Below are 25,209 nucleotides of genomic sequence, written 5' to 3'. Positions count from 1 at the left end.
AGTAGGCCCAGGGTGCCGGGAGACAAATAGTCCAGGCCCTTTGGTTTCGCTTCAGTGGCACACATCACACTGTAATGCAGTTGGCCCCTCTCTGTTCCCCAGAAGGCAGGGGTGTTGCGTTGTGGCTCAGCAGTGCCCCCCGGTACAATCTCGCATGGGGCCACAAGAGGAACGCGGGTCCGCCACCAGGGCCCGAAGCGGCAAAATGGCAGTGCAAGTCAGTTCGAATCTGCGGTCAGGCTTATCCCCCCCGAGACGGAGGGGAGGAGGCAGCAGGGACCAGTTTACACCCCACCATCCTTACCCCCCCAGCCACTCCTGACCCGCCGCTACAAGGAGACTGGGAGCAAGTCCGCCGAGGACTCCCAGGATCAGCAGGGGATCTCCCAGCGGACCTCAGGATGGCAGCTCTAGTGGCGGTTGCTTGTCAGGTAGACGCCAGCCGGGTCTGGCAACCCCCGGCACATCAGACTGCAGCAGACAGCGGCAGGAGGGTTGGAGCTGTCTTGATGGGCATTTTCCCGGTCCCGATGCTACAGGATCAGCTTTGGCCAGCTGTGGGGGTGCAGAGACACAGCATGGTGAGTCTTACTCCGTTTGCAGCCTAGCTACGCTGCCTTTAGAATTTAAGTTTTGAAATCTGTATCAAGCTCAATAATGCAAACATTGCTTCAGTTTGCTATCCTGTGTACTTAATATACTTTATGTTTTGTTATAGGAGAAATGGTGGCACTGAAAAAAGTGCGTTTGGATAATGAAAAAGAAGGTTTTCCAATAACAGCTATAAGAGAAATTAAGATCCTCCGACAACTGACCCATCAGAGCATCATCAACATGAAAGAAATAGTGACAGATAAAGAAGATGCTGTGGATTTTAAGACTGATAAAGGTATTTACTTAGAATTTGACATATTGGGGTCAGTGAATGTTTTGTGCAATTAACCATTTTATCTAAGATGTATTACAACTATCTCTAACATATAGCACCCCCTTTATTTAACATGCTCCAAAGATTCACCAGCTTTTTCCAGAAATGTTTTTTTCCAAGCTTGACAGTAGTAGGGCTTATCATTTTAGAATATACATGGTGAGTGCTTGGTGCCCATTTATCTGGCATGAACGGGAAGCTTCCTTTTTTTATGACTTTTATGGATGCCCTTAAATTTAGAAAAAAAAGCAAACATAATGGTGATGCTTCCAAGATGACTTTCCAGCTGTCCGATTAGAATTTGAGTTCTTTTAACTAGAATCTAAGTCTTTAATTCCCTGGGTTACTCCAGTTTTGGATCTTTCGCAGATTCCCATGCTTGTATCATTTCCCGTCATCATAATGGGAGTCCCCGGTATTCATAAAATAGCAATAGAAACCATCACTTATACAGAGCCTAGGCCCATTCCTGTTTTGCAACCTATCCACCTCTTTTTGTAAAAGAGACCAAAAAAGAAAAATGAAAACCAATCAGATTAGCCTCACCCTCTAGAACCCTCCTGAGAGAAGCTCAGAACCTCAGATTTTCTACTGCACATTGTGCAAGGGAATCTCCACTGAGCTCTGCTAATTTTTTCCTAGAACTTTGTTTCTACAACCTTTTCGACAGTTTTTTCTACAACAACTTCTTCGGGATGTCGGCTAAAGAGAAGAATGCCATCTTTAAAGCATGTGCTACTTGTGCTAAGAAGAGGTTCTACATTGAAGACCAGCACAAAGATTGTATTTACTGTCAGTACCCAGACCATAAGGCTGCAGACTGTAACATATGCCGCACCTTTTTTCCCAAGACTTTGCGTGACCGTGTACGGCGTCTTTTGACCTGGCTCAAGAAGCTAAAGTCAAGAAAGGAGCCAGTGTCCAGTGACAGCGACGAAACCTCTTCTGCGACCTCTTCCAGAAGGTCTGTAAAAAGTGGTAGACCTTCTGCTTCACCTTCTGAGAAACGCCCTGGTAAGGCCTTGAAAAAGACCTCTAATGGGTCTAAAGGGCTTAGTCTCCTCTCAAATCTCCTCACCAAGGTGTAAAGGATAGGGAAGGGCTATCAAAAGGAGTAAGTCTTGAGAGGAAATCCAGTTCTGTCTCCAACATCTACTCCTGCGGCTTCATAGACCTTCAGAAAGCCATCATCGTTGACTTCTGAGGTAAAATCATCAAAAAAAGACTCACTTGACAACACAGTTATCGATTATGTCGATGAAAACACCATATTTCACACCATCAACAGTGGTTTCCTCGTCACTGGTACTGGCACCGGGCTCTGTGTTGACTAGTTCAACACCGGTGGTATTTGTATCATCGACGAAGACCACGTCGAGGAGGTTGACGAGTGTGACGACGATGGCATCGGCGGCGATGATTTCTTCGTCGACTATTCTTTCCTTGTTGTTGACTGTTGAACATTTTTCGATCTTGCTCAAAAAACATCAAATCACACTGGAGATGACTTCGCCAAGGAGGGTGACTCGTTTACCTCCTGCACTTCTCCTCGAAGAAGAGGAATCTGATGAGGAGGAAGGACCTTTTGGCTATGCTGATAGCCCTTCTCAGCTACACGTCGAATGCCAGGACACTGATTTTGAAGGTGAGTACGAGGATTTTGAACAGTATGGTGCTTCCTCTCAACATCATCAGGAGATGATCCAAATGCCCTCCTCCTTACTGACAGACTTACAAGCTATACTCTTGGATTACAGGAATAGATTTGCAATACAGCCTCCAGTAGGAGTGCCGGTTACTACTGTTCCTCCTGCTCGTCCCGTGGCCCCACAATTACCACAGCCTCCGCCAATGCTGGAAGCGCAGGATGTTCCACCTGTTGCGCCTACCGTCCAGGATGACACTTCTGACGACGACCAAGGAAACGTCACGATACCGGATCCAGATGCGGAGTGGGATGACTGTTATTCCAGATTTAGCTTCTCCTGCTCCTGTTGATTCCCCCCTCTGTAGATAAAGGGGTTTTACATAACTTAATGGAGAGAGCCGCCAAATGGTTCGACCTGCCCATGACCAAAGTGTAATCGGAGTGCTTCCTTTATGACTTTAAAGAACCTTATAAGGAATTGGTCCAGTCAAATCCAATTGTGGGGTATGTTTGGGATGAAGGCTTAAAGGTGATGAAAAATCCAGCCACGCTCATTCCAGTTCTACCTCGCCTGGATTAAAAAATATAAGGCTCTGGAGGATATCCCAGCCTGTTTGACCAGCCAGCCTAGACCGGACTCAGTCATCTTGCAGGCCGCCCAGAGGAAACCTAGAAATCCTTCAGCTTCCCTTACCACTGCTCCAGATAAAGAGGGCAGGCGTCTGGATAATGTAGGCAGAAGATTTTCATCTATGTCCAGCCTGCTGGTCAGAGCAGCTAATTCTTTGGCCATACTTGGACGATACGATCGCCAGATGGGGTGCGACCTACCCCCATATCTTGATCAGTTGCTGGAAGAAGAAAAGAAAGAAGCTAAAAAGATTCTCCAGGAGGGCGAAATAAAATTGGCGGAAATCATTGATTGTGCATTTGGTATCGCAACAATTGTTTTTCGCTCCTTGGCTGGAGCAGCTGTTCGTCGACAGGGCTGGTTACGGTCTACTTGGTTCCGCCTGGAAGTCCAGAATAAAATCTTGGATATGCCTTTTGATGGGGAAACGCTGTTTGGAAAACATATGGATGATGCGCTCCAAGATATTAAGAAGGATACAGAAACAGCAAAATCCTTGAGGACTCTGCAGTACCGCAAGAAGCGAGGGGGAAGAGGTAACTCTACGTTCGAGGCATGTGGGCTGCTGAATTTATATCTATGCATAGATCGCCGCCTAGTGTTGGGTCCGGATGATTGCACATTGTTGTCCTGGAAGAGTCTTCGAAGTATCACGAAGATAGGTGGCTCCTCCCCTGGACTACAGTGCGCATGGGCATCCCCTCCATGCTCAGATTGTTTTTTTCCGCCATTGGGTTTGGATGTACTTCTTAACTCACGTTCGGAATATACTCTTTTTCGAGGCCAAAAGGCCTTAGGGGCGTCGGTATTGTCTTTCGTTCGGTGCCTTTTACCTTTCCAGTTCTTTGAACTAGGCTTCGGAAGACTTTTTGCCTTTCGACACCAAAGGCCCCTCGACGATTGACAATGGAACGGAGTCCGTTCAAGCGCTGCCCCGTCTGCAACTCAAAATATCCACACATCGACGTGCACCCAGTGTGCAACAAATGTCTCTCACCGGACCACGACGAGGCCAGCTGCATGGCCTGTTCGAAGTTCAGGTCGAAGAAAACTCTCCGTCTTCGACGCACGGCATGACAGTCGGCGCGAGAAACGGCGCCAGACCCGGAAAACATCTTCGGTGGTGACGAAGAAGAATATGTACATGAAGAGGATCCGGAGCACTCGGATCCCGCGTCGGAGCCGGACTCCACCTACAACGAGGACGAAGAAGAACTATACGTCCATGAAGACTCTTCCGTGGCTCAGGTCGAGGCATCGCCGGAAGGCCTTAGCCAAGATCTTCAACACCGTTCTCTAGTCCCGCTTCAAGGCCCGACTAAGAACATTTCCTAAGAGCCCTCGGTCGATCGGCCACGCTCGGTGGAGAAATCAAAACCGAAAGAAAAAGACACGAAATCGAAACCGACACTGGTTAAAACAACCATCGGCTCGACGACTTCGGAACCTCCCAAGTCGAAACGTACGATCAACCCCTCGGGGTCGAAAGGGGGCGTCGAACCGAAGATCGGATCGACTACGCCTGTGTCTACAGTGAAGCACGTCACGCTCCCGTTGATGTCGACTTCCGACTCCAAAGATGGCGGCTCTTCCGAAGGACTCGAAGCCCAAAAGACCATCGATCCGAAGTTGAAGAAGCCGCTGTTGGTCAAGGCCTTCGACCCGAAGCCAAAAGTCGGATCGAAAGACCCTGCCGCGTCGAAGCACAAGGGCGTGCCTGCAGCGCAACAACGGCTCGAATCGACGCAAGGCCTCAAACGCACAGAACCGCCGAAGTCGGTCGAATCGAAGACACCGCCTCCATCGAAGGCAGTCAGTCCGGCGCCGATCAAGTTCGGACTACCCCCGACAGCACGGCATAAACCTGTTCAACATACACAGGCTACTGGATCTTCAAGTCGACGTCGGTCGCTGCGGACACTCAGCCTTCGGACAGAAGACGTTGTGTTCCAGCCACCGTCCCACGACTGCCAGTCGAAATTATACATAGACTCCGAATCAGGTCGGCTCGCCGTTTACAAGCGTAAGATCAGGCCTGAAGCACCTCTGGAACGTTATAGGATACCACTGAAGAAAAAGAGACTCTACCACCTCTCCTATACTTTTTGAGCCCATGCAATCATATGGTCAGGACTATACCTACTCTCCCACAAATGTCACTGAGGATGTGGAAGGAGGGTACAATGAGGACCAGTTAACTTATCCCATTGATACTGATCAAGATGAGTCCCAGCCGTGGGCTGACACTGTGGACCCTGCTGACCCGCACGCCACCCCTGATACTCTTTCATATGCTATCAAGCCTTCGCCTACTGAAGATACTGCTGCGTTCAACGCGCTGATTGAAAGAGCGGCACATAACCATGACGTTGATATGCACGCTGACCCCGTGGAAGAAGACTTTCTTTTTGATACATTCTCCACGTCTGAAACGTCTATCAAAACTTTGCCTATGCTCAAAGGGGTGCTCAAACATGCAAATGACATTTTTAAAGAGCCCACTAGAGCACGGGTGGTGAACCCAAGAATTGAGAGGAAGTACCGGCCTGCGCCGGTGGACCCTACCTACATCAAGGGCCAACTCCCACTGGACTCCTTAGTGGCGGCTAATGCTCGCAAAAGAGCGAACTCTCAGACAACGGGTGAGGCGGCTAATGCTCGCAAAAGAGCGAACTCTCAGACAACGGGTGATGCTCCTCCTCCGGACAAAGAATCCAAGATCTTGGAGGCCTCTGGAAAACGTGTAGCAGCTATACCCAAGCCCTGTTAGCAAGATATGACAGGGCACACTATGACACGTTGGAGCAGTTACTGCAACACCTGCCAGATGCTTATAAGGAGGGAGCAGAAATGCTTATACAAGAAGGGAAGTTAATCTCCAACGCGTCCATTAAGTGCGCGTTGGATGCAGGCGTCACAGCAGCTAGGGCTATAAACACTAGTGTTATGCTCAGGAGGCATGCCTGGCTCCGCATCTCTGGATTAAGTCGGAGATCCAAACTACCCTGCTCAATCAACCAGTAAACCCTGACTTCCTATTTGGTCCAGAGGTAGACACCACTCTTGAGAAGATTAAGAAGGACACTGAAACTGCGAAATCCATGGGAGCTCTGCAGTCTCAGCAGTCCTTTCGTCGCTCCGGTAACAGGGGAGCTTCAAGAGGACAAGCGTCACAACAAGCTCAATACACCAACCACCTATAACAAGAACAATAGGGGTGGATACCGTGGGAACAGCAGCAAAGGCAGAGGACGTGGCAATAATAATACCAGATCCTCCGCCGCTAAAAAGCAGTGACGCCTTGTCACTGCCCTCCGACCATATAACACCCGTCGGGGGGGGAGACTCCAGCAGTTCCTGCCGGTCTGGGAAAGCATTACCACGGACAGGTGGGTGAGACAACTTATACAACATGGTTATTGCCTAGAACTGACCTCCACCCCGCCCAACATACCCCCAAGGCACCGTCCTATGTCCGCCGAGCACATGCAGTTATTGCAGCAGGAAGTCATATCCATGCTGCAAAAGGGCGCCATAGAACTCGTGCCTTTAGAACAGCAGGGTACAGGGGTGTACTCACTGTACTTCTTAATCCCAAAGAAAGACGGGTCTCTCCGGCCCATTCTAGACCTCAGACCTCTAAACCAATACATCCTGTCAGAACACTTTCACATGCTCACGCTGCAGCAAGTTCTGCCGTTGCTCAGTCAAGGAGATTTTCTAGCAACATTAGATCTGAAGGATGCCTATTTCCACATTCCCATTCACCCCAGCCACAGGAAATATCTCCGGTTCACCATCGACAACCAGCATTACCAGTTCAAAGTCCTGCCTTTCGGGGTCACTACAGTTCCCAGAGTGTTTACGAAGTGCTTAGCAACAGTGGCCGCGCATCTTCGGAGACAACACGTCCATGTCTATCCGTATCTGGACGACTGGCTTGTACAGGCAAGGTCAGCCCAGCAGTGTGCCGACCACATGTCCCGCACAATTCACCTTCTACACAGTCTGGGATTTTCGCTCAATTACCAGAAGTCCCATCTTCAACCCGCACACGTACAGCAGTACCTAGGCGAGGAAATCAACACGCTCGCTGCCACAGCGCAACCAAACGCAGCGAGAGTCAACAGCATGCAAGTGTTGATTCAAAGATTCAGGCCACAGCACTCACTCCCAGCGCAGGTGTTCATGCAACTAATAGGCATGATGGCCTTCTGCATCTTCATAGTCCCCCACGCGAGACTACACATGCGTCCGCTTCAGGAATGCTTGGCGCGCCAGTGGAACCAGGCTCAAGGACAGCTAAAAGACCTAGTGTTGGTGACCGGTCGTGCATACAACTCTCTGCATTGGTGGAACACACACAACCTTTGCAGGGGTCGACCGTTCCAAGAGCCTGTACCACAGATAGTGCTGACAACGGACGCATCTCTCCAGGGCTGGGGAGCGCATGTCCTCCACTATACAGTGCAGGGACTATGGACACCGCAACAGCAGAAGATGCACATCAACCTACTGGAACTGATGGCGATCTTCATGGCAATGAAGGCATTCAAGTTGCATCTCTGCAACAAAGTCGTGCTGATCCGGACGGACAACATGACTGCGATGTATTACATCCAAAGCAGGGAGGGACACACTCCCCACAGTTGTCTCATCTAGCCCAGAGCATGTGGAAGTGGGCCATTCAAAGGAACATGTTCCTCATGGCGGAACACCTCCCAGGCAAGGACAACCAGATAGCGGACCTGCTCAGCAGACACAGCCATCAGATGCACGAGTGGGAGATGCATCCCTCAGTGCTCCAACCATATTTCCAGCAGTGGGGTCATCCAGAGATAGACCTCTTCGCCACACACGAAAACGCAAAATGCCGCACCTTCGCCGCCAGGTTCCCACACCCGCAGTCTCAGGGCAATGTGATATGGATGAACTGGTCGAACAAATTTGCGTACGCCTTTCCTCCGGCACCACTAATACCGCTGGTAGCACGCAAACTGAGGCAACACTCCATGACGCTCATCCTGGTTGCTCCAACGTGGGCAAGGCAGGTGTGGTACACCACGTTCCTAGAACTTTCCGTGGTTCCCCACCAGCGCCTACGACTCACACCCAGTCTCCTCACTCAGAGCCATGGAGACATTCAGCACCCAGATCCGCAGCAGTTGAGCCTAGCAATATGGCTCCTGAGGTCATAGAGTTTGGCTACCTGAACCTGCCTCCTGACTGTATGGACATCATAAAGGAGGCTAGGCGACCTACCACCAGGGCCGTCTACGCGGCAAAATGGAAGCGTTTTGTTATCTATTGCTCCAATAATGACATAAATCCGCTTGATGCTTCCACGCAAAACATCATATGTTACTTGCTGCACCTATACAGGTGTAATCTAGCGTATAGTTCCATCAGGATACATTTAGCTGCAATGGCGGCTTATCTTCAAAATAGACAGCACCTGTCCCTTTTCAGAGTTCCAGCCATTAAAGCTTTTATGGAGGGACTAAAAAGGGTCATTCCTCCAAGACACCCACCTTCGCCAGTCTGGAACCTCAACCTAGTCCTCACCAGGCTCATGGGCCCGCCATTTGAACCTCTTCACTCTTGTGAGATACAATTTCTCACATGGAAAGTGGCGTTTCTGGTCGCAATTACGTCGCTACGATGAGTTAGCGAGCTGCAAGCCCTCACTATTCAGGAGCCTTTCATCCAAATTCATGCTAATAGGGTTGTGCTCCGCACCAACCCCAAGTTTATGCCCAAGGTAGTGTCACAGTTCCACATTAACCAAACTATCGAACTACCTGTATTCTTCCCAAATCCTGATTCAGTGGCTGACAGAGCACTACACACTCTTGATGTTAAAAGGGCTCTCCTGTATTACATAGACCGGACTAAAGACTTCAGGAAGACTAAACAACTGTTCGTTGCCTTCTCTCCACAGCACAAGGGCAACCCAATTTCTAAATCAGTTATAGCCAGATGGATTGTTAAGTGCATCCAGATCTGTTATCAAAAGGCTAAACGCACGTTAACAGTTCCCCCAAGAGCGCATTCCACATGCAAATTAGGGGCATCCATGGCTTTCCTAGGTAACATTCCTCTAGAGGACATATGTAGAGCAGCTACATGGACCACCATACACACATTCACCAAACACTTCTGCGTGGATGCACACTCAAAACAGCAAGCTGCTGTAGGTCAGGCTGTTCTCAGAACTCTCTTTCAGACTGCTGCAGCTGGCACGGGCAACCGCCAATAAGGAGGGTACTACTATTTATTCTATGCATAGATATAAATTCAGCAGCCCACATGCCTCGAACGGAATATGCTACTTACCAGTAGGCATCTGTTCTTGGCAAGTAGGGCTGCTGATGTTTATATCGCCCGCCCTCCTCCCCGGTGCCTGTCGCAGCTGTAGCACTCACACTTATACTAACGCATGGTCATCACTTACTATATCACACTCCATCTCTGCCACAATGGCGAAAAACAATCTGAGCATGGAGGGGATGCCCATGCGCACTGTAGTCCAGGGGAGGAGCCACCTATCTCGTGATACTTCGAAGACTCTTCCAGGACAACAATGTGCAATCATCCGGACCCAACACTAGGCGGCGATCTATGCATAGATATAAATATCAGCAGCCCTACATGCCAAGAACAGATGCATACTGGTAAGTAGCATATTCCATATAGGGGAGGTTATCAACAACAGCGTTACTCCTTGTATGGTTTCCAGTCACAATCCTACAGGCTGAACTATAATTAATGGCAGAATCCATCGTCTTCGTCTTTCTCTCGCTCGAACACAGATGAAGACCAGGTCGCCAGGGCAGAGACCACTCTAAGAGCCAATAGCGGCTTGCTGGCTCTGACTACTGCCCCCTCTCCTCCTGTGTCATCAGTGAGAGGCAGTGTTTCATATTTCCTCGGCAACTGGTAGCAAATAACATCGGAAGGTTGGGTATTAAGCATCATTCATTATGGCCATACCCTGGAGTCTGTCCAACCACCACCACCATCCAAGCCAACTCGCGCCACGGTATCGAAACATCTCCGTCTGCTACGGTTAGAGGTCCATCAAATGCTCCTCAAAGGAGCTATAGAACCGGTCCCTATCTCTCAAAGGGGTTTCACTCCGGGTTCTTCCTGAGACGGAAGATGTTAGAAAAGTGCCGCCCTATACTAGATTTGAGGGAGCGCAACACCTATCTCATCAAACAATCCTTTCGGACTGTTTCTCTACAGGACATCCTTCGACTTCTCAACTCAGGGGATCTAGAGGACGCTTATTGTCACATACCCATTCACCCGGCTCACAGGAGGTTTCTTCGCTTCACAGTAGCCAAGAGCCATTTTCAATTCAGGGTTCTTCCCTTTGGACTGTGATCTGCTCCACGGATCTTCACAAAGGTATTGGCTCCGGTAGCATCCTTTCTGCGGAAACAAAAGCTTCAAGTCTTCCCTTACCTGGACGACTGTTTGCTAAAAGCTCCTACCAAACAGGCAGCACAAAAATCAGTCATAACATGTACACACCTGTTTGCCAATCTCGGCCTAACACTCAATGAGCAGAATTCTTCTCTCCAACCTTCAAGGACAGCCAGATTTCTGGGAGCCATTCTAAACACATCCGTAAACAAGGCTCTCCCGACCTTGGAGAGGCAAGAGAAGCTAATGTCTATGGCTTCTAGATTGTTAAAAAGGTCACTTTCAGTTCGCCTCTACAAGTCCCTGCTGGGTTCCATCTCCTCATGCAGACCCCTGATTCCTCACTGCAGATTACGAATGCGTTCTTTCCAGGAAGATTTATACTTGCAGTGGCGCCAAGTCGATGGATCCTTTGACATCAAGGTATCAGTTACCGAGGCCATGAGAGACGCCACATCATGGTGGATGACCAAAGAAAACATTTCTCAGTGTCTCTTTCAGGCTAGCCCCGGCTCCACACATAACTATTGAGGCCTCTCTCGAAGGCTGGGGAGCTGTGTTTACAAGACCTTCATTTATTTATTTATTTATTTATTTATTTATTTATTTGTTTGTAGAGTTTTGTATAGCGCGGACAAGACCCGTGGGTATCAGAGCGCTTAACATAAAAACATAGAAACATAAAAACATAGAAACATAAAAACATAAAAAGATTACAAATTACAGATTGACATTATAGTAGCAGATTATGATAACACACATATATGAGGTAGTAGGCGATATGATATCAGGGTGATTAAATAAATATATATATATTCCAAATGCCTGTGACATTAGCCTTATGAGGTGCATAGGCTTGGCTTGTGTCGTAGTCATATCGTCAGGTTTGGCTGAGGTAGGGTTACATAGTATTATCAGTGCAGTTACATGAATAATCAGCAATATGGGTTGGCTAGGTATAGCTTGAGGCAAGAATTAAAAAGATAAACCAAGTGGGGTAGAGAATTATATCATTATGGTTGTGAGATATAGTGTAGAGTTTACATATATATGAGGTGACCTTAAGGTGTGTAGCCTCTGTTTGATCATGTCATTGTAATTGTCACATTGGTCTTCAGAATATTGATGATGAGTCCGATCTTATTTGTCTAGAGTGTTCATACTAATGGTCGGTATGTGTCTCTATGTAGGGTATTTACTCATCAAGTGGTTCTTGAGTTCCCGTTTGAATTTTACAGTGTTTTGAATCACCCTGATGTTAGGAGGGAGTGAATTCCAGATTCTGGGGGCGGCTCCGGAGAATGCTCGGTCATAGGTCTTTTTCTTCCGGAAGAAGGCCGGTCGTAGTAGCAGCTCCTTGGCGCTTCTCGTTGGTCTGTTGCCTCCCGATAGCTTAATTTTCTTGGCTAGATATCTAGGCGTGCTGTAGTGAACCGCTTTGTGGGTAATACAGGCCATCTTCATTTTAATTCTCGCTTCGTAGGGTAGCCAGTTTAGTGCCTTTAGATGGGGAGATATGTGATCGAATTTCCTCGTTCCCGTGATGAGTCTTGCCGCGGTGTTGAGGCAGGCTTTCAGTGGTGCAGTAGATGTTTTTGGTAGGCCAGCTAACGTGGTGCAGCCATATTCAATTCTCGAGATCACCAGAGATTGGATAGCCAATTTTAGATCTGCTTCTGAGATAAAGGGTTTCAATTTTCTTAGATAATTCAGGTGGAAACGGGCGCTCTTGGCCATTGTGTTGATGTGGTCTTTCATGTCAAGGTTCTGGTCTAATGTGATTCCTAGAGATTTAGCTGAGTTGATTAGAATCGGAGTACAGTTCAGAGCAGTTACCAATTTAGTCCAATCTTTTACTTCTGGTTGACTCCTTCCAGGTGATATTAGTAGGAATTCTGTTTTGTCGGCATTAAGTTTTAGATGATTAGCTGTTAGTCATTGTAACGCTCGCTTTAATGTTTCATTCATTAGGTCAATGTCATCTCGGCAGGCGATCTTCATATATATTTGCGTGTCGTCTGCGTACATGTGATAGGAGATCTTTGATTTACGGAGAATCTCCGTGAGAGGTTCAACATACAAGTTGAATAGATCTGGGGATAACGTTGAGCCTTGTGGGACCCCTATTGTGTTCGGGCACGGGGAGGAGATAACTTGGTTGACTAGGAATAGTTGTGTCCTGTTCTGTAGGAAGGAGTTAAACCAATTCAGTACGTTTCCAGATAAGCCCATCCTGTCACGTAGCCTGGTCATCAATAATTCGTGATTTACAGTGTCAAATGCTGATGATAGGTCTAATAGGATCAGTAGGCATGCATGATTTTGGTCTAGGGCCTGTAAGGCATCATCAACAATATGCAGGATCGCCGTTTCAGTACTATGCCCAGTTCTGAAGCCTGATTGGCAGTCATCTAGTAATGAGAACTTAGCGATGTGCTGACTCAGTTGGCCCTGCACGCATTTCTCAATAAGTTTGGCAAGTAGAGGGATGTTGGTCACTGGTCGATAGTTCTTCGGGTCTGATGCATCCGCTGTCGGTTTTTTGATGATGGGAACTACCTGCCCAGTTTTTAGGCAGTCAGGGAGGGACCCTTGTGCAAGTGAAGCATTTATTATCTCAGTCCAGATAGGAATTAGGGTGTGGCTGATTTCTCTTACACACTTTGCCGGTAGAGGGTCCTGATAGTGGTTGTTCGGTCTGAGTTCTGCTAGCGTTTTGGCGATCTTTCCCTGGTCGTATAGTTCAAATGTGTCCTTCATGTAAGCGGCCGATGGCAGCCTCAGCACTGACTGTTGCATATCAATCTGCTGGAGCTCGGAGCGACTCGCCTAGCCTTGCAAGCCTTTCTGCCACGAATACAACAGTTGACAGTTCTTGTATATACGGACAACACGACGGCCATGCATTATATAAACAAAGGAGGCATCAGATCTCTACTGTTGTTGCAGGAAGCCCAATCTATCTGGGAGTGGGCAATTCAGCAAGAGATATCAATCTGATCGGAACATCTTCCAGGTGTCCTCCACAAAGCAGCGGACACGCTCAGCAGACTGTCGGTCAGCCACGAGTGGGAACTGGACAACTTCACTCTACAGAAGGTTTATCACTGATGGGACGTGTGAGAAAGTGAGTTTCTGTTGCAGTACCCCCCACTTTTTGCCTGATATCTGATGCACTTTTCCTTGGTTAGCCCTGGGTCCCTGCCAATCAGGTACCCAGTGTAGGAGAGTGGGGTCTGCAATCCTATGGTCACCCCAGATTTTTGCTTTTTGCTTCACTGGTTTACGACTTTCCCTGGCTGTGGACCTGCTAATCAGACCCACAGCCTAGCTGTTCTCTCTCTAAATTGACAACCATGTACTTTAGGTGCATTTACCAATTGGTACTGGGCCACCTTATCAGTCCCTGTACCCAGGGCATAGGTGTATCCAGGGCCTACCAGGGGCTGAAGCATGTATTATGCCACCCCTGGCTGGCCATCTAAATCTGACACAACTGGCTGCATGACAGCTGGGGCAAGGTGGTGTAAACACCCTTTGCTGTAGATATAGTATACCTATATCTAACCCTAAAATGGACTCATATATTCCTATCAGTCACTCCTATGGAAGGCCTTATCAATCCTGAAGGCAGAGTGCTTGGAATTATGTGAGATGGTGCTCTGGCATGAGCTGAGCCCGTTTGCAGTTTGCGGAACCAAGTCCTAATAGCTGTTCCATGATAACGCTATACCATATGCTATTAAGTGCATTATCAACCTCGCGGTTAAATGCTAACTCTGGTATAACATTATCAAAACATGTCGAGTAAGGTGTCATACGATTTGGAATACTACCCCTTCACGAATTCTGGCGACGGGGGTAGCATTCCACCCTTCTAGAGGGACACGACATGTATGTAACTGTGAACCCCGGTTAAAGTTAACTCGAGCCTCAGCATCACAAAATGGATGCTAACACCACAGACACAAGTCTGACCTCCTGCTGCTGGGAGTCCTTCCAGCGAGGATGGCTTGGACAAAGGGCTTCCTGCCTTGGGAGGTGCTAGCACCACCCCAGACAGGACTTTGTGTATTGGGGAGGATAGGCCTGAAAGGAATGAGACATGCCTGGGGCTCACAAGGTGTCCTGTGCATACACCGGTTCAATCCAGTTGCTGGGGCATCCCAGCCCCAGCTCTGGCGGGAAACCGGACAAAGGATAGGGGGTGTAGCCACCCCCCTTCCTGGTCCCACCCAGGGGAGGGACCTAGTCAGTAGTGCAGCCCCCTTTAGGAGAATAAAGGTAGGAGCTGGTCCCATTCCAAATAAGATTATCCTGAACTATTCAACAAGAAGAAACTCTGGCCTTCGACGTTCTGCTCCACAGAAGACTGAAGAATCTCCCTTGTGGGCAAGGAGTGTCCACCCTGCAACCGCAGGCACCATCAAGCGGCTTCACTTTGTCGTCTTCCCTCGAGGATCCAGACTTCAGAGCCCGACGAGACCCGGATTCCCAGACCTCTCCGACCTCTACCTACATCTACAGCAAAGCTGAGACCCGTGGGTGCGACAAGACACGTGGGACCGGCCATCTTGAACGAACCTGCACTTCGCTTCCAGCACGACTCCCGAGGTAAACTCGACCAAGTGCTTTGGGGACTGAGAAGCCCCGGCCCCGAGCAGCCCCTGCACCGAAGATCAGCCCTCCAGCATCCACGAGATCTTCGTGGGGCCCTTTTGCTTGTTTGCTGCTCGACGCGTTGTCTGGTCACTTGCCGGCTGGCTAGTGGCCTCCTACACGACGAACCTTTGAATCTTTGCTGCTGGTCTGGTTGCTCCAGACTGGCCCTTGCTCCCTTCCAAAAGAGGGGCACCACGGACTCTCCTAGTCCGCACCAGACGTCTTTTCCACTCACCGCGTGGGTTGCCTTTGCCAAGGCCTGTTGACTCCAATCCCGGATCCGACACCGCCGACAGCGAGAGCCTACGTGGGACAGCTCGTGCCTCCATCCTGGTCGTCGAAGACACCTCCTGGTCCACGTGGCTGCAGAGTCAAGCGTCCACTCTTCACCTGATCGCGACGACAGCACCTGGTTCCTTCCTGGTTCCACACCGGTCACTGGCTAGTGACTTTGAACACTGTCCCCTCTGCTTTCAGGTCCTCTTCTTCACCGATCCACCCTTGGATCACACCGGACATCTTCCTCCTGGTCGCCTGCAGCATCTTTTCTTTCAGGCTCCATAGATTTCAACGCGAGAACCCGACGCACTTTGACACCTGTGCACCCGCAGTCCGTGGGTGAGGTAACGAGAGCATTTCGGTGCTCAAGGGTAGTTTAACTGTCCTAGTGTCCAGTTCCACAGTCTTTGTTGTCCTACCTAGTCAGGATTGTCCGTACTCACCTTTAACTTGAACTGTACTGTCCATAGTGGAGTAGTGTGGCTCACTGGTTAGAGGCGGCAGGCCCGAGAGCAGAAGTCAGCCTGGGACCAGGGTTCAATTCCCGACGCGGCAGGGTCGTGGACCTTGGTCAGCGGACTCGATAATTCTCGCTTCGGTGCTTACTCTAATCAGGGGTTCCACTCGGCAACTCTGGGCATTAGCTTGCCTAATCTCCACAACGGCCCCACCAATTCCGGGGATGCCTGGCTCCACCTTGGGGACTCCCAGCAAGGGACCATCCCACAGGGAAAGCCAGGACGGGTTCCCCAGAGTTATACAGCGCCGGGACGCCCCGTTGCTGGGGCAGCTGTGCGCTTTACAAGTATACTACATTTACATAGACGTTGTTACGCATCTCGCGTGTGAGTTCACACTCTGCACACGCGTTCCGTGGGCCTCCTATTACTTACTTGAAGTTAGTGTAGCGTGCTCCCATCGATCCTACAGCCTCTGGACAGCTCCATTCCTTTTATCTACTCTCACATTCCACTTACTTAGTATATGGTTTGTCGTGCCCCTAGGGCACCATTGTAATTTTGTGCAACTTGTAGTATTTTTCGTAAGAGATTGTCATGTGCTTAGCCCTCTGACCTCATAAAGAGTTCAGAGTTGTTGTTATTAATAAATATACTGTTTATTTTCATAACAACCTGTGTGATGTCCTTTCATCTGGTATTCAAGGGGTTATATTGTGGTAAAACAGCTGGCTTCACATGCCAAAAGAGTTTAGCCTAAGACTGCTTTGTCCATGCTACCATTAGGATAGCTGGTCTATAAGGTTGGCTTACAACCAATCACCATAAGGGTTGTTTGGACTGATACAAGGTGATCACTAGAACTAGTGAGCATCATATATCAGGCCAACTTCTCACACCCAGGGTCTGTGTTCCTTCCCTAAAAACTGTACTAAAGCCAAACCCAATTGGCATCTCTGGCCACATGTCCGCCCCTAGTAAATGGTACCCTTGGTACCCAGGGCATTGTGACCAGAGAAGACCCCCAAGGGCTGCAGCACTTATTGTGCCACCCTTAGGGGCCCTGTACCCTGACACACACTTCCTTTGCAGGCTGAGTGTTCTGGTGCAGAACTAAACAAAGAGTCGAGATAGCACACATCTCTGTGTGCCATGCCCACAAACCCACTGCCCTGGCATACATCAGCCACCCCTCTAGCTGGGTGCCCTATGCCAGTGGTGTGGACACAGGTGCAGGAGCCCTGTGCCCCTACAGTACCCAGGGACATTCCTGGGCACTGTAAGTGCAGTGATGCCATTAAGAGTATATGGTGCTGGGAGGTTGTCATTACGAACTCCACAGCACCATAATGGCTACACTGAAGTCTGACAAGTTTGATATCAAACTTCTCAGCACATTAAACCCACACTGATGCCAGTGTGGAATTTAATATAAAATGCACTACAGAGGGCATCTTAGAGATGCCCCTGAACCGTAACCTACAATCCACTTCTTGTCTGAGAGGCTGCCTAGGCTGCCACACAGCAGACCTGTTGCTGGACCCTTGGGTGGAGAGCCCCCGCTCTCCTGGGCCTGCAACAATGCACATCCTGGGACGAAGTGCCAAGCCTCCTCCCCCAGGATGGGCTGGGGAAGCTTCAAAGGCATTCCACCTTTGTGAGCTTCTCCAGACCACTTGCTCTACTCAGCAACTGCCCCCCACCAGTTCTGACCCCCACTCTGGCTAGAAATCCTACGTCAGAAAGGGGGGTGTGCCAGCCTGTGCCAACTCCACCCCTCAGGTGGGAGAGGCGAGGTGATGCCTGACTCCGGGCTCCGGCCTTCTTGAAGATGGGGAGCCCTGCCCAATCACAGCTAGGCTCCTGCCACCCTCCCACAGGAGAGGAACAGGCTTGGGGGTGTACCCACCCCAGGACAGGGACCCGTTGGCCCCTGCCCTAACTGTAACACCCCTAAATTTAGTATTTAGGGGCACCCAGAACCTTCTTCCTTAGATCTAGATTCTGAAGCAAGAAAGAACAAGGAACAAGAAGACCTGCCATGCAGCTGCTAAAAAGAGACCAACTGATTTGGCCCCAACCTTGACGACCTTTCGACCCTCGAATCTTCTCCTGCTAAACCCCGGCGCCTCCAGTGGCCAGCAACCTCACAAACCCCGGAGGACCTGACTGCCTTGTGACTGACTACCTGGGTCTTCCACGAGCAGTGGTACTGCTCAAAGCAAGTAACAAGCCCTGGCATCAGCCCGGAACTGCGAACCCTGCACACTCTGCACCCGCCAAGCCTGGCCTGTGCTGGAGTGAATCAAGACCCTGAGGACGTCCTCCGGCGATTCTAACCTGGAATCCAGTTCCCAAGGACCCTCCTCTACGACCCCGACGACGCCTGCAGCCTCAGGACAAGGGACCCCTCCAACTGCGACTAGCTGGGGGTAAGATTTCCCGACCTCAAGACACCCTGCACCCCACGGCCCCCTGTGCCCAACTCCTGGGTGCCTATCTATCCTCCAAGATCCCAACTTACCCCTCGATGTGTTGGTCGCACCAGAAGATCCTCCGTCCCAGAGCCTGCAGCCTTTGTTCCCTTGTCAAGATCTCCATTGAATAACATTGATCTCCCGACGGCTCAAAGGCACCCTGTACCCGGCCGCCCGAGTGCCCCTGGCAGTGCAACCTTTGTCCTGATGTACATCCCCATTTGCCCTGAGCAAGTGACCAGGAGCCCAGCTTCCACAGCCGCGTGGCCTGGTAGCCAGCAGGCACCAACCGAAGGCCCCCTGCCTCGCATTGGATAACATTGGGCCTAACTACCTCTGCACCCGGCTGCCCCTGTGCCACTGAGGGTGTATGAACTGTACCTACCTGACCCTGGGGGACCCCTGAGTCTATGCCCAGAACCTTAACTTCACCAGTCGAGTACTCACCTGAAAAACGATAACTTGCTCTCCTGCCATAGGATAACATTGACTGGTTTGATTCGAAAAATCTTTGAAGTGTGAAGTTTTGAAACTCTAAAATATTCTTATAAAATCAGCTGAATACCGAATTCTGAAGTACTCACCTGTGATCAGGAGAGAAGCCAGTACTGTACCTTGTAGCACAGTACTGAACCGCAAAAGCAATCCTAACCGGGTTTACTAGTAACCTGAATTTTCTCCATAGGAATCCATTTTCTGCTTTCCTCTTAAATTTCTTCTGTCTATTTTTGAAAACTTAAAATATTCCTTAAAAATCGTACCAATAACTAAACTTATTTACTTGCCTGTCATAGGTAAAGACCCCAGTGCTGAATCTATGAGTCCAGTACTGGATTGCAAAAGTAATGAGAACCTACTTTACCTATGACTTGAATTTCGTTCCATTGGATAACATTGCTAGTTTTTCACTGAAAAGTTTCTAAGTGTCAACTTTTAAAATACCTTTATATTCTTTAAAAACGATTGCAATAACTAAAACGTTTTTACTAAACTGTTTTCAGCTTAGACTCCAGGACTGAATCTAGGATCCAGTCATGGAGTTACAAAAGTAATCTATAAAGTAATCAGCTGCATTTATGTAGAAAAACCCATTGAGCTCAATGTTAAATTGTGTTTAGAATTGTGTTGCCTACTGCAACCACTGTACCTATTGTGTTTTCAAAGTTTATTGCCTCTTTGCAAAGTAATTATCTGAGAGTGCTCATATCGAGAAAATCATATTTTGATACCTGTTAGTTCTAAAAATAAAACAACTATATCTTTTGATATTAAAACAATAGGCCTGGAGTCCAGTCCTTGAGTGTGTGAAACCTTTTGCTGACTGAGTGTCTACAACAAATGCTTTACATTGTCCTCTGGTACTGCCTTACTGCTAGACCAAGCTACCACTTTAGAGAGTAAGCTCACACCTGACTTTAACCTCTGTTATACATCTGGGGATTGTGGACTCTATAAACACTGTACCTTACTTTGGTCCAGTACACATAGAGCCACTTTCTCACAGGGCGCACCTTCCATAGATCTCTTTGCCACTCCGAAGAACTAGAAATGCAGGTTCTATGCAGGCAGGATTCCTTCACTGCTTACGATGTCCCAGGGCCAAGTCTGGCATCTGGATCCTCAGTCTCTTCAGCTCTCGGCATGGCTCCGAGCTGCGAGAATTTCTTGGGCTGAATCTCTCAACAGAATGTAAAGAGGTGTTTTCTCAGGTAAGAGCCCCAATTACAAATAAGACTTACAGATTGAAGTGGAAGCGTTTCTGTATTTGGTGCCAGCACAACGGCCTCCATCCTTTTAAATCTAAGCCGCATGAAGTTCTTCCATTCATTCTATCATTAGCAAAAGCGGTACTGGCTCACTCTTTTATCAAGGTGCATCTGGCGGCAATTTCTCGCTTCAGACACACGTCTTCAGTCCCTTCCCTTGGGTCGGCAAGGATCATTAAACAGTTGCTCAAGGGACTTTTAAGAGTTTTCCCTCCAGTCAAACCTCCTCCTCTTTGGCATCTGAACTTGGTTCTCCCCCAGCTTATGAACCCTCCTTTCGAACCTATTCACAAAGCAAAGTTGAAATTCCTCTCCTGGAAGGAAGCGCTTTTCTAGCATTGACTTTTGCGAGGCGTGTGGGAGGAATGCCGGCTTCCACCATTCAGGAACTCTTTCTACAGTTCAAAAAAAGAACAGTGATTCTATGTACTAACCCAAAATTCATGCCTAAAGTTCGGACTTTCATTTGAATGAGCCGGTAATTCTTAAGACTTTTTTACCCTCAACCAGCTACTCCAACAGAGAAAGCACTTAACTCTCTGGACATTCAGAGGTGCTTAAAGTTCTATCTTCAATGAACTAAAGAATTCAGAAAGTCTTCATAAATGTTTGTGTCTTTTAGTGACACTCGTAAGGTTTTCCCCTTTCCTAGCAGGGGATCGCTAGTTGGATTACCAATGCTATCCAGTATTGTCACAAGGCAGCAGGCAAGCCCCTGGAAGGTTGAGTCTGTGCTCATTCCACAAGGGCGATGTCTTTTTCTACAGGCCTCTTTGCTGGTGTTCTATCCGGGAGATCTGCTGTGCAGCGACCTGGAGCAGTACACATATGTTTACAAGGCATTACTGCCTGGATTCTGCGACGCAGTGGGATACAGCAGTCGGCCAAGCAGTCCTGAGGAACCTCTTTCAGTAGTGGTGAGCTTCCCTTTCATCCCTCCTTCCATGTTACTGTTTTATCAGCTCTGCCACATTTCTGAACCGCATGTGTTTGTTTCCTGAAGTTTCTAAGTATGTTATTGACCATTGAAAATGTATTTATGAAATATTTACTAGGACTTTGTTCCCAGTTTGATATTAGCCATGGTTTAAAAAATTGTGCGGATAACTACTAGCTACTCTGATACAAGCATGGGACTCTATGAAAGTTCCAATACTGGAGTAAGAGAACAAGTTACTTACCTGTAACTTTGGTTCTCCAGTATTGGAAACTTTCATAGATTCCCATGCCACCCACCCGCCTCCCCATGGAAAGCTCAGCCTCTTCCATCTTCAGTGGTTTGGTTACACAACAGCTATGAAAATCTGAGGTTCTGAGCTTCTCCCAGGAGGGTTCTAGGGGTTGAGGCTAATCTGATTGGTGGTTCATTTATATATTTTTTTTGGTCTCTTTTACATAAAGAGGTGGATAGGTTGCAAAACAGGAATGGACCTACGCCCTTGTGCATTAGTTAGAATTATTCAGATTAGAAAGTAAAGAGAAGAAACTCAGTGATGATATAATTGGAAAGTTAAAATACTCTGTGTTCTACTTATTCTGTAAAAAAAAAACCAGACATAAAATGCTTAGCGTCTTCACTGCCTCACCAGCAATGTCTCAAGGTGCATGTATATTTGTATATAAAAGGACACAAATAATCTTCACCCTACTTGAAATGTATTTATGTTGTACTGAGGTCCAGCTTTCCCATTTGTAAATTTGCAGGACATTCATTCTGAGTTACTGTGCTAAAACACTGATATGACATCTTTCAGCTGTTATGAGTTTGGCATTAAACTGGATTTGTTTCCTTGATCACAGAGGAAAGGCAGTCTGAATGCTCCCCTATTCATCCTTCACCAAGAATTTTAACCAGGGTGTACCACATGGTTAATTCTTGAACCCAACACTGCCTAATATCTATATGTCCCTATTGGCTGCATTAGTTGAGTCTTTTGGTGTAAAAGGTTGTTTCCTATGCTGATGACACTCGGCTTGTTCAATGATAATAGCTCTTCCACTGCACAAGAGCATTATTCTTCGGATATATGGGTGCAGTAATGATTTGGGTGCGGACCAATAACCTGCTATGTAATCCTGGTAAAATGGAAGATCTTTTGTTTGTCCCAGCCCCCACCTGCTGGTGGGAGAGTTGTTGGCCAGTCATGCTGCCTCCCTCACACCGCAGCTGCCTGGAATCTGGTAGTTTGATTTGACCATCATTCTTTCCAATCTCTGGTATTGATGGTGGTTGGATAGTGTTTTGCGAGTGATTGTGCTCAAAAAATGTATTCGCTACCAATTGAAGCCCAGAGAATGGTGTTTCATACCTTAGTTATGTCTAGGCTGAACCATGTCAATGCACTTTGCCTTTCCTTCGGTATTATCTCATTAAGCACCTGCAAGTGTCTAGAATGCACCTGCATGGCTTTTACTTCAAATACTACATTGTTCCTCTACTCATCTTGCGGAGCAGGATTAGTTGCCAGGTAGAAAGATAATTCTGTTTAAATCGCTGGTAGTGGTACACCGTGTTTTTATGATTCAGGTGGACAGTATTGACCGAGGCTCTGACCTTACTGTCCGGTGAGGGCACTACGCTCCACTGAAGCTCTTTTCATAGTAGTCCCCTGATTCATACACTCAAGCAGAGGCTTGTCCTTTTCTTATCTGACCTCGCAAGCCTAGAATCAACTTTCATTCGACCTGCGTGACACCCAGAACGAATTCAAATTTAAACTTAAACTCTTCTGTTACCCTACATTAAGAAGCGGACTGTGTTGCTAACCAGTCCTCCAAGCGTCAGGACACTTTCTAAGTAGCTGGGTGTATGTCAACACATTCATTCGTTCATGATTAGATAGAATATTGAAGTACACCTACACACATTACCTCCCTGCCTCATTGCTAATATTTCCCTAGACAGAAAGGCATTTTCTAATGGATACTTCTAACTGGAAATTCCTTACATTAGAGTACTCCATGGGTGCCCGATTGGATCTGGATAAGATTGACCAACAAAGGTCCTGCTTGCCCCGAGGTGGTGCTGTTCTGCTCATTGTTGACTCTATTCCACCCTAGCAGTGACTGATTGTAGCCATATTTAAGTGCCCCGCCTGCGCGTTGACATCTGTACTCTTTTACCTGTACCTTCCGATGTGGATCTGGAGCTCCACTCCTTATTTAGTCCGCCTTCTGATGACTTCTGATACTCATGAATATCCAGTATGCTAGGTAATTATACCCCCTCCTAAGACTGTAGGTTTCAAACCATGCCCACTACTGTAGAAAACAGATGTTGGTCACAGATCTGTGCAATGTGTGTAGCTTGCCATCGGAGGCTACACTATCTTTTGGGCTCCGATTCTGACCTAAGCTTGACACCACCAAAAGATGACGATAGTTGGCGGGGGAGGCATAATTTAGAACCTAATCATGATGCAAAATTTTACATAGACGTATAAGAGACCTGTGGGCTTGATGAAGCTCTCTGATGCAGGGATGATCTCCGTTTTAGCCTCCAAAAGAAGAGTTCATCACTTTCAGTGATAATCCAATTAGCAGCTAAGGTCCAGGACCTACAACTTCCCTCTATTGAGGTTACAACAAATATCCTTATAGAAATCTTGCAACCTGGGCTAGAGCCACATCTGAGCCCTTGCTCCCTTTCAGTGAGGCTCTCACTGAAACCTTAATGGCTAGCTGGTGAAAGCCCTGTTCTCCAGTATTAGGGGTGTCTTTCATAGATTCACATGCTTGAATATTCCCCGTCGTCGAAATGGGAGTCCCACGGTACATAAAATAGCAGTAACATATGCATGTATACATGAAAAATATGATAAATAAAAATGTACATACATATAATGTAATAAAATGTAAATTTTTAAAGTACCATAGAACATAATTGGCCCATTGAAAAGCCTAAGGGAGAACTTACTTTAGTAGCATATTAGTGTCATTATGTGTTGGTCCACATTCCAGCCAATCAGGCTGTAGCCTCCTCTAGAACCTTCTCCTCAGAAGCCCAAGTCCCCAGATTTTCTACCGCACGTTGTGTGAAGGGAGTATCCCTGAGCTCTGCTCAGTTATTTCTTCAACTCTAGCTGTTTTTTCTTCAGAAAATGTCTTCAAATAGGAATTCCTTATTTAAAGCCTGCCCTTCTTGTGGTAAACTGCGCCTTTTCCATGAGGATCCACACAGTAAATGCATTTACTGTCTCTACCCAGACCACGAGGTGAAAAACTGTAAGTACTGTCGCACTTTTCCTCCCAAGACTCTGAGGGATAGAGAGGCCCGTCTCCTTCTGTGGCTACAGAAGTTGAAGACTTCAGAGTCTGTGGTTTCTGAGGTAGAAAGTTTGTCATCTGGCGTTTCAAAATCCTCTCAAAAGCGTGGGTCTGAGACTGAGGTTCCATCTCCTTTTCTGAAGAAAAGTAGACTGTTGAAGTCCTCCAGGGTGTCTCCCCACAGGATTCGCTTCAGGGCACGTCTACGGGACCTGGTTCTCTGACGTCTGCGCCCAAAGCCTTGCCTTCCAATTTTATTTCTGGCATTGGATCATCGACGGGCTCGTCGACGCGTCCGTCGACGTCTTCAGCGACGACTAAGTCAGTGACTGTAGCTTCTACGTCGTCGACGACATGTACTATGTCAACCAATGCTACGTCGACGACGATCACCTTGTCGACGATAGCCCATGAGGTGAGACCCCCATCGCTTCTATTGTGAAGATCTCGTCGACAAGTGTCAAATCAAAACCGTCGACTAAGAAGTCATCGTCGACGCTTTCCTCGTCGACGCGAACCCCGTCGACGAAGATCAAGTCATCATCTAAAAGCAGCTCGTCGACGGGCCCATCAACATCTACGGCTATCTCGTCGACGGCGCCTCCGTCGACGACCATCATATCATTGTCGACGGCTGTCATCCCGTCGACGTCTACATCGTCG

At 48.0% G+C, this 25,209-nt stretch overlaps 1 protein-coding gene across 2 annotated transcripts in view; it reads left to right on the top strand.

Moving 5' to 3' along the window:
• Positions 1-25,209, top strand: part of CDK13 (cyclin dependent kinase 13) — a 777,929-nt gene that overhangs the window by 385,440 nt on the left and 367,280 nt on the right. For both annotated transcript variants that reach the window (XM_078688204.1, XM_078688203.1), the window contains exon 7: positions 719-889. In XM_078688204.1, the coding sequence (XP_078544330.1) occupies positions 719-889 (171 nt within the window). The remainder of the gene's footprint in view (positions 1-718; positions 890-25,209) is intronic.

This window comes from Lissotriton helveticus, chromosome 4_1 (assembly GCF_964261635.1).
Source record: "Lissotriton helveticus chromosome 4_1, aLisHel1.1, whole genome shotgun sequence".
Lineage (NCBI taxonomy): Eukaryota > Metazoa > Chordata > Amphibia > Caudata > Salamandridae > Lissotriton > Lissotriton helveticus.
Note: the sequence above shows the minus strand (reverse complement) of the source record. Positions and strands in the feature narration are given on the sequence as shown.